Raw genomic sequence first — 18,135 nt, forward strand, 5'->3', positions numbered from 1 at the left:
GGAAGCAAAACCAGACACACTGAGCACTAGGGATGGATATCGTTTAGGTTTTATCCGATACCAGTACCAAACCGGTACTTTTGAAGGGGTGCCGGTGCTTAAACGGTGCTCGAACCGGTGCTTAAAGAATGGAGAACACACACTTTGTCCAAAAACCTCTTATGTTTAGCTGTTTTTTTTTGTAAAAAGATAACAATGTTAGCCTTTTCTGCAGCTATAGGGCATATATGGTATCACTCTTGGCTGGAAAAAGTGCTTAATCAATGGAAAAAAACACCAATTTTGTCTAAAAACCTCTCATGTTTAGCTGTTTCCCACTTTTTCTTTGGTCATTTTAGGCTTTTTGGCCAGGGTGATGGGAATATCTGCCATCAAACAAGAAGACAGCCGCATGTAACTATGACGGTGTTTGCTAGTTCACCTTACATGCATTAATTTAATAACATGGTTAGCCTACTCAACGTAAATTACACATGTACAACATTAAGCTACTCATGCAGAGAAGAACGGCTGCTGCTGCCATCATCATCCGTCATCATTCTGCTACACTGGCAGGGCTAGGGGCCAGGACTCTACTCTTCGGGTTCTTGGGGGATGTTGCTAACTCCGGGTCCGATAACAGGCACCACAGCTGCAGTAGATGTGCTCGGTGTGAGGTCTCGCAGCAAGCTATCAAATACGGTGTATTTCTCGGCTTTTAACAAAATTCTATACGTTGCCAGGTGTTTCATCAGATTCGAGGAGTTACCTCCTTTGCACAGTATCACCTTAAAGCACTTGTTGCAGGCTGCTGAGTTTGCATCGTTTGCTGTGGAGTACCAGTCTTACTTGTTATCATCTATCGTCCACCTGGGCCTTATACAGAGTTTCTGTCTGATTTCTCAGACTTTATATCTAATTTAGTTCTGAGCTCAGATAAAATAATTATTGTGGGTGATTTTAACACCCATGTAGATGCTAAAAATGACAGCCTCAACATGGCATTTAATCTGTTATTAGACTCAATTGGTTTCTCTCAAAATGTAAAAGAACCCACCCACCACTTTTATCACACTCTAGATCTTGTTTTAACATATGGCATAGAAACTGAACATTTAACAGTGTTTCCTGAAAACCCTCTCCTGTCTGATCATTTCCTGATAACATTTACATTTACAATAATTGATTACACAGCGGTGGAGAGTAGACTTTATCAAAGTAGATGTCTTTCTGAAAGCGCTGTAACTAAGTTTAAGAATATAATCCACCCACTGTTATCATCTTCAATGCCCTGTACCAACACAGAGCAGAGCAGCTATCTGAACGCTACTCCAACAGAGGTCGATTATCTTGTTAATAATTTCACCTCCTCACTACGTACGACTCTGGATACTGTAGCTCCAGTGAAAACCAAGGTCTCTAATCAGAAGTACCTGACTCTGTGGTATAATTCTCAAACACGTAGCCTAAAGCAGATGACTCGTAATCTGGAGAGGAAATGGCGTGTCACAAATTTAGAGGATCATCATTTAGCCTGGAGAAATAGTTTGCTGCTTTATAAGAAAGCCCTCCGCAAAGCCAGAACATCTTACTATTCATCACTGATTGAAGAAAATAAGAACAACCCCAGGTTTCTCTTCAGCACTGTAGCCAGGCTGACAAAAAGTCAGAGCTCTTTTGAGCCAACCATCCCTTTAACCTTAACTAGTAATGACTTCATGAACTTCTTCACAAATAAAATTTTTATCATTAGAGAAAAAATTAACAATAATCATCCCACAGATGTGATATTATCTACAGCTACTCTTAGTACCATTGATGTTAAGTTAGACTCTTTTTCTCCAGTTGATCTTTCTGAGTTAACTTCAATAATTACTTCCTCCAAACCATCAACGTGTCTTTTAGACCCCATTCCTACAAAACTGCTCAAAGAAGTCCTGCCATTAATTAATTCTTCGATCTTAAATATGATCAACCTATCTCTAATAATCGGCTATGTACCACAGGCCTTCAAGCTGGCTGTAGTTAAACCTTTACTCAAAAAGCCATCTCTAGACCCAGCAGTCTTAGCTAATTATAGGCCAATCTCCAACCTTCCTTTCATATCAAAAATCCTTGAAAGAGTAGTTGTCAAACAGCTAACAGATCATCTGCAGAGGAATGGTTTATTTGAAGAGTTTCAGTCAGGTTTCAGAGTTCATCACAGCACAGAAACAGCTTTAGTGAAGGTTACAAATGATCTTCTTATGGCCTCTGACAGTGGACTCATCTCTGTGCTTGTCCTGCTAGACCTCAGTGCAGCGTTCGATACTGTTGACCATAATATCCTATTAGAGCGATTAGAACATGCTGTAGGTATTACAGGTACTGCACTGCAGTGGTTTGTATCATATCTATCTAATAGACTCCAATTTGTGCATGTAAATGGAGAGTCCTCTTCACACACTGAGGTTAATTATGGAGTTCCACAGGGTTCAGTGCTAGGACCAATTCTGTTTACATTATACATGCTTCCCTTAGGCAGCATCATTAGAAGACATAGCATACATTTTCACTGCTATGCAGATGACACTCAGCTCTATCTGTCCATGAAGCCAGATAACACACACCAATTAGTTAAACTGCAGGAATGTCTTAAAGACATAAAGACCTGGATGGCCGCTAACTTTCTGCTTCTTAATTCAGATAAAACTGAGGTTATTGTACTCGGCCCTGAAAAGCTTAGAAATATGGTATCTAACCAGATTCTTACCCTGGATGGCATTACCTTGGCCTCCAGTAACACTGTGAGGAACCTTGGAGTCATTTTTGACCAGGATATGTCCTTCAACGCACATATTAAACAAATATGTAAGACTGCGTTCTTCCATTTGCGCAACATCTCTAAAATTAGAAATATCCTGTCTCAGAGTGACGCTGAAAAACTAGTTCATGCTTTTATTACTTCCAGGCTGGACTACTGTAATTCATTATTATCAGGATGTCCAAAAAACTCACTGAAAAGCCTTCAGCTAATCCAAAATGCTGCAGCAAGAGTACTGACAGGGACTAGAAAGAGAGAGCATATTTCTCCTGTTTTGGCTTCCCTTCATTGGCTTCCTGTTAAATCCAGAATTGAATTCAAAAACCTGCTCCTCACATACAAGGTCTTAAATAATCAGGCCCCATCTTATCTTAATGACCTTGTAGTACCATATCACCCTATTAGAGCACTTCGCTCTCGCTCTGCAGGCCTACTTGTTGTTCCTAGAGTATTTAAAAGTAGAATGGGAGGGAGAGCCTTCAGTTTTCAGGCCACTCTTCTGTGGAACCAGCTTCCAGTTTGGATTCGGGAGACAGACACTATCTCTACTTTTAAGATTAGGTTTAAAACTTTCCTTTTTGCTAAAGCATATAGTTAGGGCTGGACCAGGTGACCCTGAATCCTCCCTTAGTTATGCTGCAATAGACGTAGGCTGCCGGGGGATTCCCATGATGCATTGAGTTTTTCCTTTCCAGTCACCTTTCTCACTCACTATGTATTACAGTTTTTCTCAAATGTTAAAACACAAAAGCCAATCCTGTAACCCAAATGACCAGTAGTCTAAACACATTTACTAAATGTAGCCACCATATTCCAGTACCATAAACACATGTCACATGAAGACACAATTCACAAAACACAACCCTCTGTACTCATAAATCTAAACACATTTTTCCTTGCTAAAACACATGTTGCAAAACAACTCTGCTCATATTCTCAAATGAAAGCCCATGTGATGCAAAATGCTTGCCACAGTCACCAATCTTTGAACACAGGGAACACACCTGGCGTCAGTCACTACACACAACGACTCAAAATTGAAGACACCCGTTGCTAATGATGTGACCCCACCTATAAAAGCATAGTTTGGTGAAGATGCCAAACAATCACAATGGATGAAGGCATTCGAGCGTGCGGAAGGAGAAGAGCTGCAGGCCAAAGAGGAAGAGGGGTTGAGATCAGAGGAGGAAGAGGTGAAGGCCTAAGAAGAAGAGGAGTTCGGAGTAGAGGAGGAAGAGAAGGAGGCCAACAAGAGAGAGGAGAAGGTCCAGGTGGGAGAAGAAGACAACCTCGCACCATCATAACAGATGAGATGCGAGCAACAGTAATTGATCATGTCATTGGCCATGGCATGACAATGGCTGAAGCGGGACGAAGAGTACATCCAAACCTGAGTAGGTTCACCGTGGCCACCATTATCAAGGCATTTAGACAACACAACAGGTATAGTACGCTATTGCTTTCTTTGTCACACTATAGTTTTACAGGCCTGTGAAAGTGGTCTGTTACTTTACATGTAGTTTTACATATAAATCAGTCAATTGACAACACATGTTTCTTTCTTTAGAGCTGAAAGGATGCCACATAGAGGTGGGAGGGTTGCCATATTCACAGCGGCACAAGAAACCCTCATTGCAGATATGGTCCGTGAGAACAACTGCATTAGACTCCGAGAGATCAGAGACAAAGTCATTGCAGATAATGTAAACTTTGAGAACATTGATGCTGTCAGCGTGTCCACAATAGACCGAGTTCTCCGGCGCCAACAGATGAGGATGAAACAGGTCTACAGGGTTCCCTTTGAGCGCAACTCTGCGCGACACATAGAACAACGTTACGAGTATGTGCAAGTACGTATACATCCATGTCCACAGTACAGTTAGTGGACATACTGTGTTGCTTAGTGGCCTACATTACTTCTGGACAATACTGTGCTACCTGATTGACCGTTCTGAACACCTGTACGCTTTTCCATGTTCACAGAGGATAATGCCGTTGGACACGATGGCCAGACCCCATGAGTACCTCTTCCTGGATGAGGCTGGCTTCAACCTCCAGAAACGAAGGCGAAGAGGCCGTAACATCATTGGCCAAAAAGCCATCACTGAGGTTCCTGGCCAACGGGGGGGTAATATTACTCTTTGTGCAGCTATGGGTACGGAGGGGCTTGTCCACCGGCATGCTGTCCTTGGGTCTTACAACACCCAACGTCTCCTCACCTTCCTAGAGGAGCTAAAAGACATCCTCCTGGACCGTCAACAACACCATCCTAGGCTAGCACATCACATGTATGTGATCATTTGGGACAACGTCCGCTTCCACAAAACACACCAAATCAGAGAGTGGTTCACCACCAACAGTGACCACTTTTTAAACGTCTGTCTGCCACCCTACTCCCCTTTCCTGAACCCTATAGAGGAGTTCTTCTCATCATGGAGATGGAAGGTGTATGACAGACAGATGCCGCACAGTGACTGTGTGTAATACTGTAAAAAGACCGTGTAGACAATAAAAAAGACTTCACACCCTGATCATGTTTCCGAGAGTACTGTTGTGTGCGATAGATTCTGTTTTTGCATTGAGTTGTGTTACAGTAGTGTACGTACATGCAGGATGTTTTTATAGATTTATAGTCTTCATGTGAAACTCACAAATCTAAATGCCTAATCCTCTGCAGGGTTCTATGACGATCCGTTACTGTACAGTTTATAAAAATATGCATTGGCAGTTATGAACCAAAGAACCTTCTCACAAATTGAGCATTGTGTTTTCAATTGTTTTGCTGTAGTGTGTAATGCTGGGTATAGTGTTTACAGTTTTGACAGCTTCGAGCTGCTCTCTTGGTGTGGGAGTTTGAGTTTTGCAGTGGGAAGGTGTGGTTGTGTTTATGTAGCTTTAGAGAAGGGTGTTGTGTTTGGACATTGGGGGACCTGGTGGTAACGTTTGTGACATGTGTTTTAGCACTTGAGAAAAACTGTAATAGACCTCTCTGCATTGAATCATATCTGTTATTAACCTCTGTCTCTCTTCCACAGCATGTCTTTTATCCTGTCTTCCTTCTCTCACCCCAACCGGTCGCAGCAGATGGCCGCTCCTCCCTGAGCCTGGTTCTGCCGGAGGTTTCTTCCTGTTAAAAGGGAGTTTTTCCTTCCCACTGTCGCCAAAGTGCTTGCTCATAGGGGGTCATATGATTGTTGGGTTTTTCTCTGTATCTATGAAGCGCCTTGAGGCGACTTTTGTTGTGATTTGGCGCTATATAAATAAAATTGAATTGAGTACAGCCAGACTTTTGACCACTTCGCCTTGGGCATTTTTAATCTGTAGCTCTGCTCTAAAAGAACGTACATACCTGGGCCCGCCTACTACGCTTGCAATGGTAAAATGATTGGCTAGAATCCAAAGTGTATGACATCTCAGGGAAAAAAAAGCACCGAAATAAAGCACCGAAATGTGCGCTGCTTTTCGGTCTGGTTACTACCATTTATGTCAGAACCGGTGCCATAATGGCACCGGATACCGGTACCCATCCCTACTGAGCACAGAGGGAACATGGGGCACAGGAGTAACAAACTGTGACATGAGACACGACTGACTGGGGAACAAGAAAATAAACATGAAGACCGAACTAAACCTACAGTGAACATGAGGGACACAAGAACAAAAGCCAAGAACAAGAAATAACAAAACATAGAACAACTAGAGCTAGAAATACAGAACCATAAACTAAAAGACTAGCAATGATAAACCATGATCAAATCAAAGATTAATAACACCTGGTCACTGACCCAGGACCATGACAATTACATGCCAGCTAACCAATCGTCTGTAGCCTACAAAAACTGATGCGGTTGAGTTTTACTATTAGAATTTAACATTTCTGTATAGTACATGCTATTCTTCTGCTGCTCATTGCAATTGGAAGACAGAGTGAAACTGCAAAGTTAACATAATTCATAGAGCGACAATAAATACAATTACAGGAAATACTCCCAGATTAAAATATATTCAGTTTTTTAAAAAGTCATGACAATATCTGCTTGTACTAACTGTTTAAAAAGTTATTACACCAAGGAATAATAAAAGATTTTATTTTGCTGTATATGATTATACTTTTGAGTTTAAGGCCCATTATGTCAGTCAGTAACAAGCAGTTAGTTTTATATTTAAACTCCAGACTGTGCTGCTTGTCACAAGGTTAAAACATTTCTTTTGTTTTTAAAGTAGGAAAAGTCTTAAACGAACAAGTTCAAGTTCTAAGAATAGTAGACTTCTCTGGTAAACATTTGAAAGCGAACAAAATGAACAGACTGCAGAAAAACTACAAAGGATTCCGATTCAAACATATGCTGATATCCAAGTATGTAAAATTCATTTTTAAGATTTATTTATACAAAAAGTGTCACAGTTGAAAAAGTCATATGGACAGTTTCAGATATTAAACAATTAAGGCACAAAAACTTCAGATATAATCAGATAACACTATAGTGTTACCACTGGCAAACTGCGATTAGCCTGGAGTTTACCAGTCAGCAGCAACTTTGAAGGAAAGAGTATATTTCTTCCGTATTAGTTTCTCCTCATTTGCTCCTTTCTAAATCTGAATTTAAAAGGTGCTGAATAATCTGGCACCGTCTTCTCTTAAAGACCAGACTCATCAGGAGGCGGGTATTCTAATTACAAAGTACCCGCCTCCTGAGTGTATTTCCAGGCCTCTCACTGGACCTTGATCAGTTAGACAGTTGAATCAGGAGAGATGAGCACTGTGCAGGACGTGAATCCCAGGGTGCGTGGGATCCGAGCCCCAGTGAACCTGCAGGGTCTAGCAGAAGAGCAGATTGCACAGGTGAGTTAGCTGTAAAGAAGTTGAGAGACAGTATAAATTATCATAAATAGTCATTGTGTAGTAGTTTAATAGTAATCATTCAATTTGGTCAACCACACATCTGCAGCTTATCCTCTTTTGTCAAAGGATTATATCCACCTGTTGTGTGTGTGTGTGTGTGTGTGTATCTATCTATATCGCGAGTAAAAGCCACCAAGTAACCGCTAAGGGCCTCAATACTACTTGTGCAAACTTTCAGGCCCAAAGCTCTCACAGGAACGAGCCCAGAATAAACGGGACAAGAGGGTCAATATCAGTCAGATATGTTAAAATTTATTATTTTAAAAGAACACAAAGGGTTTGCAAAAGGCCTAAAACATCAAAATGGAAAAGGTCACTAACGACCACAAGATAGTCTTATTGGTGCAACCTGCCAGCAATGCAACTATCACCTGAGGGCTTGCTATACCCCAGTGGTCCCAGATGCTCGTTGCTTTAAAAGAAACAAATCCACCCCAAATAAATACGAGCCCAACAGAACACTTATCGCATGCACCAAGTGTTTTAGTTCAGGCAATAATCGGTGGCACTAAAATCACTCTTAATAAAACTTATTCACTGCAAATCCACACGGAGCACCTCTAAAAAGACCGACTTCCCCTAAGGTAAGAGCCCAGCTCAGGGATTGCACATTGCCCGACTAATATTGCACCAGCCCAGTAGAAATAAAAACAAACCCGACATAAAAAACAGTTTTAAAAGGTGACCCTACTAAAACCAAAAATGCAATAAAAAGGAGGAGGAGGAAAAAACTGACAAATTCACATGTGCAGCCTGCCCTCCAGCAGACAACTGTGTTTGCTGCACACCTGGCTTATCTTCTAAAATCACTACTCGAACCTCTGCTGTAGAGGTTTAAAACAACTGTTTGTGTAGCAGACAATTAAAACTTCTCAGGCTCTTCACCTACTCACACAACCATTGTTCACAGCCGCTCGTCAGTGGAAAATGAAGAGCACCTGCTGCTACTTCCTCTTTTATACCCTCCATTGGGTCCCCTGGGTCCTAAAGCCTTCCCCATTGTGTGTGTGTATATGTGTGTATATATATATATATATATATATATATATATATATATATATATATATATATATATATATATATATATATATATATATATATATATATATATATATATATATATATATATATATATGTATGTATGTATGTGTATATATATGTGTGTGTATGTATATATATATATGTGTATGTATATATGAGTAACTTGATAGTTAGTACAAATGAAATGTCTGAAAACCAAATAAATATTAAGGCCACAGATCAGACTATTTTTTCCCTTGTGCTCTCTTATTCTTCTACTTATTCAAAAAACTGAAAGGCCAGCATTTCCTTGACCTCCACGTCAAGGATGAGTGTACATTTTTAACCACAAGTATAAGCTATGGTTATGTCATATATGGTTAATATTGAATTCATTCTCTATCTCTATATAGTTTAAATTAGCCAAGGGAAAACCAAATGTCAAAGGGTTAAAGAGATAAGTACATGATTGGCATAGATAGAATTTAGCTGTCAATTTAAAAAACGGTCAATATTGATAAACACTGTATTTTTCCAGAGTGTAAAAAAACCCTTCAAGAGTGTGATTGATGTCAGCTCAGGTGATCCACATAAGGCAGGAATGCCACCTATCTCATTTATTCGCCAGGTTGGTGTTTTATGTATCATCTGTGAATTTTACCTGCACTTCTCTGTCAACCTGAGCACATCACTTTCTGATTGCTTTCTTAGGTTATGGCAGTGTGTCTGTACCCTGAGCTCCTCAAAGAAAAAAGCCTTCCTCTGGATGTCAGGCAGAGGGCACAGAAGCTTCTGGACATGTGTTCTGGAGGGAGTGTGGGTGAGAAAAAACAATTATATCTGCAAGCAATGCACAAAGTGAGTATAAATGCTTCTGCTGGCCAGTCTAATCACTTTGCCTGTGACAGGTTCATACTCCACAACCTCCAGTGGTTTACCACAAGTCCAGAAAAGCATTTCTGAATTCATCACAAGGCGAGATGGTGGCGTGCCTTCTCATCCAGAAGACATTATCTTAACTACTGGCTTACAGAAGAGTTTGTCGGTGTGACACTTTATACTGAACATTTTAATGAAGGTTTCTTTTTGTTTTCTTTTTTAAATAAAGCTATATCTTTCTGCTTTGTATAATTTATTAGTTACTTAAGAAATGCTTAAAAATTGGCCAATTCTTGGAAAGGTGTTCCACCAGATGTAATCTGTGAGTGATGTGGTGTGTTTCTTAGCAAATCATTCTTATTCTCTGGACTCTGACAGACACTTTAAATCCTGATTGTGAGATGCAGGCCAACCATTCCTTTAACTTGTAACCACCAGAAATGTAACCACTTGGCAAAGCCAAGAAAAAGGAAAAGTAAAATGCAGTAAAAGTTAACGTACTTCTGCAATTTCTTCACTTAAGAAGTTGCAGAAGCGAACAAGTGCAGACTCTGAAATGTACTCAGAGGAAGAAAGTAAAAGGTAGCTCCTTGAAGGACAATTCTACCATCTATTTTTATACAAAGGTAACTGAACCTGCTGGTATCTTAATATAAAAAAATTATTAATATCAGCACACGAGAATACAAATGTACTTAGCTTGAATCTGTTATGTAGGATACAAGCAGTGAATGAAAATTAAAAAACAGCTATTTAGACTGATTTCTATTTCCTACACTAACAGTGTCTTTATCATAGTATATAATTGGCATAAAGGAGGACTTGAGTGAATGAGTCTAAGCTGTAATCAACTCTCTTCAGCTTAAATTAAAATTAATCTCTGCTATGCTTTATGTAACCGAACACTGACCATGAGCACCACCGCCACTGTGTATCAGTCCCACACCATTCCTTACTGTGAATTCACCACTTTGCTGCAACCACATCTTTTGATCATGCACAAAACTACCCACTATTTCCATCTATTCTTCTTCTTCTTATCATTATTATTATTATTATTGTTATTATTATTATTATTGTTATTGTTATAACAAAAACAACATATTTTTTGCACTATAGGTGTTTTTGAACCTGCTTACCAGCAGAGAGGGCAAAACTCAGACAGGTGTGCTGACCCCCATGCCCTGTCCACATACTCTGCCCATGCTGCTGGACATGACTGGGCTGGCACTGGTTCCATACCGTCTTTTTGAAGAACAAGGCTGGGCTGTAAACCTGGATGAGCTGCATAGAGCTTTAGAGGCTGGAAGAGTCCACTGTGAGCCCAAAGCCATATACATCAGCAACCCAGGAAATCCTACAGGTGAGCAGCCCATTGTTGGTACATCCTGCACAGCTTTTGATTTATTCTATTTTCATGTATACATTAAGAGAATCCTCATCCTCTTTTTAAAACTATATTATGCTAAGAAGTCAACTGTCTTAAAGCCTAAGAGTTAAATAAAAACTAAAATGTGAGTCTCTTTCTAGCTGTTTGCACTGCACCTGTGGATTTGTGGTTTACAGCTACTTCATAGAAGCTCATTCAATAATGTGACTTTCCCCCTGCTAGGTTACGTGCAAGACAGAGAAACTATTGAGAAGGTGATTCACTTTGCTGCTACCAACGGCCTCATCATACTGGCTGAAGAGGTGACCACAAGCAAAACGTTTACTCTCCCCTCAAAGAGAAAGAGTACATCATCAGTCTGGCTGTTTTTGTCTGCCTGTTTGTTAGCAGTATAACCTCCACAGTTTTCAAAATATCATGTACAAAGTTTGTGTGATGGTAGCTACCAGTAACAGCTCGAGCTGACTTAATGTTTGTGAAAATCAAGTGAAAACCAAATATAAAAATATGTAAAAAAAAAACTTATATTACCCACAATTTTTTATAGATTGTCTTCAAACTTTCATTGTTAGCATCCAAGGTTGACTTCAAGAAACCATGTTAAGTAATATGTCATATTAAAAAGGGCATGGAGAGAGCTATACATCAGTTTTTATTACCACAATGATGCTATAATGTTTCAGAAAATCACACATAAGCAAATTCTTCTCCAACCATATGGGTAAAGACAATAAAATACACAATTTTAGTATCTAATCCTTCAAGATCATAGTTCCAAGGTCAGAAAGCAGTGGGCTGTTATAAAAGCAAAATATAAAATATCATAAAACCTCATTGTTTTAGTTTAGCTCTTGCCCTTTGGAGGAGTTGTGCAGCTTTTCACTTTTTCTTTTGATGTTCACTTGTACTGTCTAGGTGCACCAGGATAGTGTGTATGGCCAGGACAAAGAATTTATTTCCTACAAGAAAGTGCTGTCTGAGATGGGTAAAACTTATGCTGAGACAATGGAGCTGGTGTCTTTCCAATCAATTTCCACAGCCCACATAGGAGAGTGAGTGTCATTCTATGATCAATGTCTAACCTCAACATGTGTTAGTCACTGTCCCTATTATCCCAATGTCCTTATTAGTTAGCTCTATTTCGCAGATATCTATGTACTTCAAGTCCATAAACTTGTACAGTTTATGGACTTTCTAACCAAGCTTGCTACTTTTAGCTGATAAATGAACACTCATGTCTAAATATGATCACTTTTGCCTTCAAATATAATAACTCTAAAATTGTAGGGTGTTCTTATATTTCCATCAGCAGTCAATCTGTATATTAAAAATGGACCCTATCGAGATGCCACTCACTTTTATGCCCTGAAGCTTTAAGAAAAAGTCAAAGTTGATTCCTTCACTCATCCTAGTCAGTCACTGGTTTGAGTGACTGAAGGAGTCACTGGAATGAGTTCGAGAAGCGTTTTCTCTGCCTCTGAAAATACAATGTCCAGATCAATACAATTAACCTTTTGGAATTTCCTTTCCTGAATGATAGAGCATTCATCAGTGTTAATCAATGCTGTTTATTAAACTCTGCATTTGCTTTGTTTAGGGGTGGTCTGAGAGGAGGGTATATGGAGGTAATCAACATTGACCCAGCAGTGAAAAAGTACTTAACTGTCACTTCCAGCGCTTCAGTGTTACCACAGCTGGCACTGGAACTTAGTGTTAATCCACCTAGACCTGAAGATTCTTCCTATAACTCATACACACAGGTAAGGGGACTGTCCTATGGTAACGTCTCTATTTAATCAAAAAGGATCTCTGGTAAATGCATTGTATTCAAGTGTAATCATGGAGACAAAACAGTTATGCTGTAGGAAAAATGCAATAAGGAGCTTAACAAGGATAAACACATTCACAAAACTAAAGGAAACTGCAGAGAAATTAGATTTGCTGTTGGTTTATCATCATAAGCCACAGCATCCACACGGTACATTTAGCAGATGCTTTATAAGGTACACCGACTCAGCTATTAATGCAAATATCTAATCAGCCAATCACATAGCAGCAACTCAATGCATGTAGGCATGTAAACATCCCAATAACACTTGAACTGTTAAACTGGCAGGGTGATTGTTCCTTTCCCTGATATAATCTGTTAGGTGAATCCAAAGTCTTGTGAATATTTACAGCATTGGTGCAGCGTCAGCATGACCCAGTGAGCCATAGCATCCAAGAGGATATGAGATACAATACAGGGAGTGCAGAATTATTAGGCAAGTTGTATTTTTGAGGAATAATTTTATTATTGAACAACAACCATGTTCTCAATGAACCCAAAAAACTCATTAATATCAAAGCTGAATGTTTTTGGAAGTAGTTTTTAGTTTGTTTTTAGTTTTAGCTATTTTAGGGGGATATCTGTGTGTGCAGGTGACTATTACTGTGCATAAATATTAGGCAACTTAACAAAAAACAAATATATACCCATTTCAATTATTTATTTTTACCAGTGAAACCAATATAACATCTCCACATTCACAAATATACATTTCTGACATTCAAAAACAAAACAAAAACAAATCAGCGACCAATATAGCCACCTTTCTTTGCAAGGACACTCAAAAGCCTGCCATCCATGGATTCTGTCAGTGTTTTGATCTGTTCACCATCAACATTGCGTGCAGCAGCAACCACAGCCTCCCAGACACTGTTCAGAGAGGTGTACTGTTTTCCCTCCTTGTAAATCTCACATTTGATGATGGACCACAGGTTCTCAATGGGGTTCAGATCAGGTGAACAAGGAGGCCATGTCATTAGTTTTTCTTCTTTTATACCCTTTCTTGCCAGCCACGCTGTGGAGTACTTGGACGCGTGTGATGGAGCATTGTCCTGCATGAAAATCATGTTTTTCTTGAAGGATGCAGACTTCTTCCTGTACCGCTGCTTGAAGAAGGTGTCTTCCAGAAACTGGCAGTAGGACTGGGAGTTGAGCTTGACTCCATCCTCAACCCGAAAAGGCCCCACAAGCTCATCTTTGATGATACCAGCCCAAACCAGTACTCCACCTCCACCTTGCTGGCGTCTGAGTCGGACTGGAGCTCTCTGCCCTTTACCAATCCAGCCACGGGCCCATCCATCTGGCCCATCAAGACTCACTCATTTCATCAGTCCATAAAACCTTAGAAAAATCAGTCTTGAGATATTTCTTGGCCCAGTCTTGACGTTTCAGCTTGTGTGTCTTGTTCAGTGGTGGTCGTCTTTCAGCCTTTCTTACCTTGGCCATGTCTCTGAGTATTGCACACCTTGTGCTTTTGGGCACTCCAGCGATGTTGCAGCTCTGAAATATGGCCAAACTGGTGGCAAGTGGCATCTTGGCAGCTGCACGCTTGACTTTTCTCAGTTCATGGGCAGTTATTTTGCGCCTTGGTTTTTCCACACGCTTCTTGCGACCCTGTTGACTATTTAGAATGAAACGCTTGATTGTTCGATGATCACGCTTCAGAAGCTTTGCAATTTTGAGACTGCTGCATCCCTCTGCAAGATATCTCACTATTTTTGACTTTTCTGAGCCTGTCAAGTCCTTCTTTTGACCCATTTTGCCAAAGGAAAGGAAGTTGCCTAATAATTATGCACACCTGATATAGGGTGTTGATGTCATTAGACCACACCCCTTCTCATTACAGAGATGCACATCACCTAATATGCTTAATTGGTAGTAGGCTTTCGAGCCTATACAGCTTGGAGTAAGACAACATGCATGAAGAGGATGATGTGGACAAAATACTCATTTGCCTAATAATTCTGCACTCCCTGTATGTTGAATAAAACTGCAGTTGAGTAAATGAGTGTTTTTCAAGGAGCTCCCCAGCTTACAGTAATTTTTATTTTATTCTTAAAGGAGATTCATCATATTGAGGATACTCTTTCCCAGAATGCTAAACGGGCGTGTGAGTTTCTGAATAGAGTAGAAGGGATGAGCTGTCAGCCATCAATGGCAGGACTCTTTCTTTATCCCCGGGTACACTTGCCACCTCACATGGTAGAGGAGGCTAAGGTGAGATTTCAAAGATAAAAATATGGATGTTATTCTGATTGTGTGCCTGTTTTTTTTAAATTCGATTTCAGGGAACTTTATATTCCTACTTTTTTAAATTAAAATTAAAATTTCATCCAGTATGTTTTTACAGCTTTGCTTTTAAGATTAAAATAATGTAAAAATAAAAAACCACTGTAGTTTATATTAACTTATAAACTGCCCCACATCACATTAGACTTCCCAGTTTGGGAACATAAATGCACGCTGAAGAAAAAAAGATCTCTCTTCACTTGGATCTCACCCAAGTCACTTCTTCTGTCACTTGGGTGAATGAAAGAATCAATTTAGCGGGAGAAGCATTTTTTCGTCTCCCTCAACTTGGATGAGCGAGATTTATAATCTTACCAAAAGTAAGGATTTCAGTCAGGAAAAGTTAGGATTTTTCAAGTGTTCCCTTCATTTTTTTGAGCAGTATATATGAGTAAAAAAAAAAAAAAAAGTTAACATTAAAAATCCAGCATTTAATTGCTTGCATTTTTATGTAACAGTGAAAATCATAAATTGATACAATGTTTTACTGTCTTTACTTTCAGAGGCTGGAAGTGAAGGCGGATGTGCTTTACTGTCAGAGGTTGCTGAGAGAAGAGGGTATTTGTGTGGGGGCAGGTTGTGAGAATGGACAGGAAGATAAAAACGATCACATCAGGTAAAATTTTGTTTTATGTTTCTAGTCAGATCTTTAATTAGCCCTTAGTCCCCTAAATGTGTGATTTTGTGAAATTGTGAAAAAATGTAGAGAATGATTTGTAGACAAAATAAACAGTTTGCTGATGCTGTTGTGCTGACCATTATCTCATTAACATTTTTACTTGGGTCTTTTTTGATTGCTAATTGCTTAATTTTATTGGAATTGCATTCTCATTCCTACCGCATTATTTAAAGAGGTTTTTGAAAAATCTTAAATAGCAAACTGTATGTAAAAGATTAAGTTAACCCACGAACTGTCACTCTTTGGTTTCTGAAGCCTCAATGTTAACATTCAAGTCCCTAACTGTGTTGTTGTTTTTTTTTTAAAGCCAGAAGTGGCCATATTACAGAGTTGTCAGCTATTGCTAGCCTGGTTGGTTAGCAGCACGGAAACAACACAAAGACATATAATAAAATAAACCAGTTTCACAGATCTTTCTGTGAAGCCACGCTTACTGGCTAACACTTTAGTACAGATTAAAGCATTATATGAATGTGTGTGAATAGGGAAACATGTCTTGTAATAAAGTGCTTCTAGTGCTCAGTTAGAGCAAGTGCAAGAAATGCTATTTAAGTACTAGTTAATCAGATACTAATAATTAGGTTCTAATAATTAGCACACAATCTGGATCCTTTATTTGTAACTTTATGAAATGTAGGGCTCTATTTAGTTTCGTTGTATATATTTAAAATTGGTAAAATCGAGCAAATGCAGGCACTATTCCAAAGGTCAAATGCTTGGTGATCTAAACACATTAAAAATGTAAGTAGTTTTCATGTGACTGTTCTTTTTCAAGGTAGTATATGTTAATGTTGTGTTGGTGTGTTTCTTTTTCCTTCTCTCTCAGGCTGTGTATTTTGACTCCTCCTTCCACTCTGGAGGAGATCTTGGCACGCCTTCGTTCTTTCCACCATCGCCTGCTGGAAAAACTTGCCTGATAAAAATGTCAACAACAGAATGAGGGAAACACCTTTTAATAATAATGCTGTTGCTTCTTTTGCAGCACAATGTAACCAATAATGTAGTTACATAAAATCAACTGTGAATACTACTGCATAGATATAGATCTCTTTAAGCCTTAATCTGTCATTTTAACCAGATTATGCACTGATACTCTGCACCAGCAGTTTAGCCACTCTCCCTTTCACACCTTTCCCTAACAAGCAAAAGCCCCCTGACGCAGTCCCGGGAGGAACCACAGATCTCTTGAGGGCTGTGTCAGTGGGGCATTTGGGATAAAAATAAATGTTAAAAAAAAATCCAAAACAAATATGTGGCAAATCCGTGTGATTAAGGGAGCCCTTGAAAGCAGCCCCACCACTCTGCAGTAACTGATTTTGGTTGATTACACTGAAGTTAAACTGTTGGTAATTAAAACACTAAGTTTCTAATAGTCTGAACAACCCACATGAATTCATTTTATGAACATCATGAAAACCAAGAAGATACTAATCAGTGAGCAATGTCTTGACATTTTTAAATCACTTAATATTATGAAATAATATATTCATTATTGTAATGCACAGAGGGACTATTGAAAGCTAAATGTATTCCAACTAATACTGCGCATGTCAATAATTTAACTTTTCATATTCAATTTTCTGGTTTCAGAGTTCACTTTTTAAAAAATATATATTTACTTGTCAATATGAAAATGACACTTTATTGGCTGTTCTTCAGCTTTAATAAAATGATTCGTTTACAGCAAAATGAGAATTTTAGTGATCACTTTGTGTAAAAGTAAAAATTCCCAAAATGTTTTGAGAATATTGTGTTTATAAATAGCTGCTAGTCTGGTGTGGAGATGCCGTGGAAGCAGGACAGATCTGGACATAAGCAAAAGCATGAGTGATAAGTAAGTGTTGGCAGTAAACTGGTTGTTGCTATCTTCCAGGATGGGCTAAAGTTTAGTTTAGTTTAACCTTAACTAAACTAAACTACAGTGTAGTTTAACTAAACTAAACTAAACTACAGTGTAGTTTAGTTTAGTTAAACTACACTGTAGTTTAGTTTAAAACGCATAATAGCATAATGCAATAGCAATAGAGAAACATGACTTGAAGTAAAAAAAAAGTGCCACACCATGAATTTTGCTCTATACCAGAAAATCCTGAAGGACTGTGTGGCCAACAATTTGTGCTCTGAAGCTCAAGTACACACAGCTTAGGAAGCAGGTCAATGATCCAAAACACAACAGCAAACTTCCCACTGAATAGCTAAAACAACAAAACAAAGGTCTTGGAGTGGTCTAGTCACAATCTGGACTTGAATCTGATTGAGAGGATTTGGCATGACCTTAAACAGGACATTCATGCTCAAAAACATTCCATTGTGGTTAAATTAAAACAATTCTTCAATGAGTGGGCCAAAATTCCTCCACAGCCAT

At 39.1% G+C, this 18,135-nt stretch overlaps 2 protein-coding genes across 3 annotated transcripts; both read left to right on the forward strand.

The window, feature by feature from the left end:
• Positions 1–1,774: 1,774 nt before the first annotated feature.
• LOC146369729 (uncharacterized) lies at positions 1,775–6,351 on the forward strand. The gene is made up of 2 exons (XM_084911048.1): positions 1,775–4,632; positions 4,766–6,351. The coding sequence occupies exons 1-2, from the start codon at positions 4,360–4,362 to the stop codon at positions 5,264–5,266; spliced, it is 774 nt and encodes a 257-aa protein (XP_084767174.1). The 5' UTR covers positions 1,775–4,359; the 3' UTR covers positions 5,267–6,351.
• A 634-nt stretch (positions 6,352–6,985) lies between these two features.
• On the forward strand, positions 6,986–17,597 carry LOC146369730 (alanine aminotransferase 2-like). Of its 2 annotated transcripts, XM_084911116.1 has the most exons (11): positions 6,990–7,625; positions 9,244–9,333; positions 9,417–9,525; positions 9,614–9,750; positions 10,704–10,947; positions 11,197–11,276; positions 11,890–12,026; positions 12,572–12,734; positions 14,864–15,019; positions 15,595–15,707; positions 16,597–17,597. In XM_084911116.1, exons 1-11 carry the CDS (start codon positions 7,536–7,538, stop codon positions 16,685–16,687), a joined length of 1,410 nt encoding a protein of 469 aa, XP_084767242.1. In that variant the 5' UTR covers positions 6,990–7,535; the 3' UTR covers positions 16,688–17,597. The 2 variants fall into 2 exon arrangements, with proteins under 2 accessions (XP_084767243.1, XP_084767242.1); XM_084911117.1 differs by lacking the exon at positions 9,244–9,333 and having other exon boundaries at positions 6,986–7,625.
• Positions 17,598–18,135: the final 538 nt, after the last annotated feature.

This window comes from Perissodus microlepis, chromosome 17 (assembly GCF_051167445.1).
Source record: "Perissodus microlepis isolate ML-2025 ecotype Zambia chromosome 17, ASM5116744v1, whole genome shotgun sequence".
NCBI classification, from domain to species: Eukaryota; Metazoa; Chordata; class Actinopteri; order Cichliformes; family Cichlidae; genus Perissodus; species Perissodus microlepis.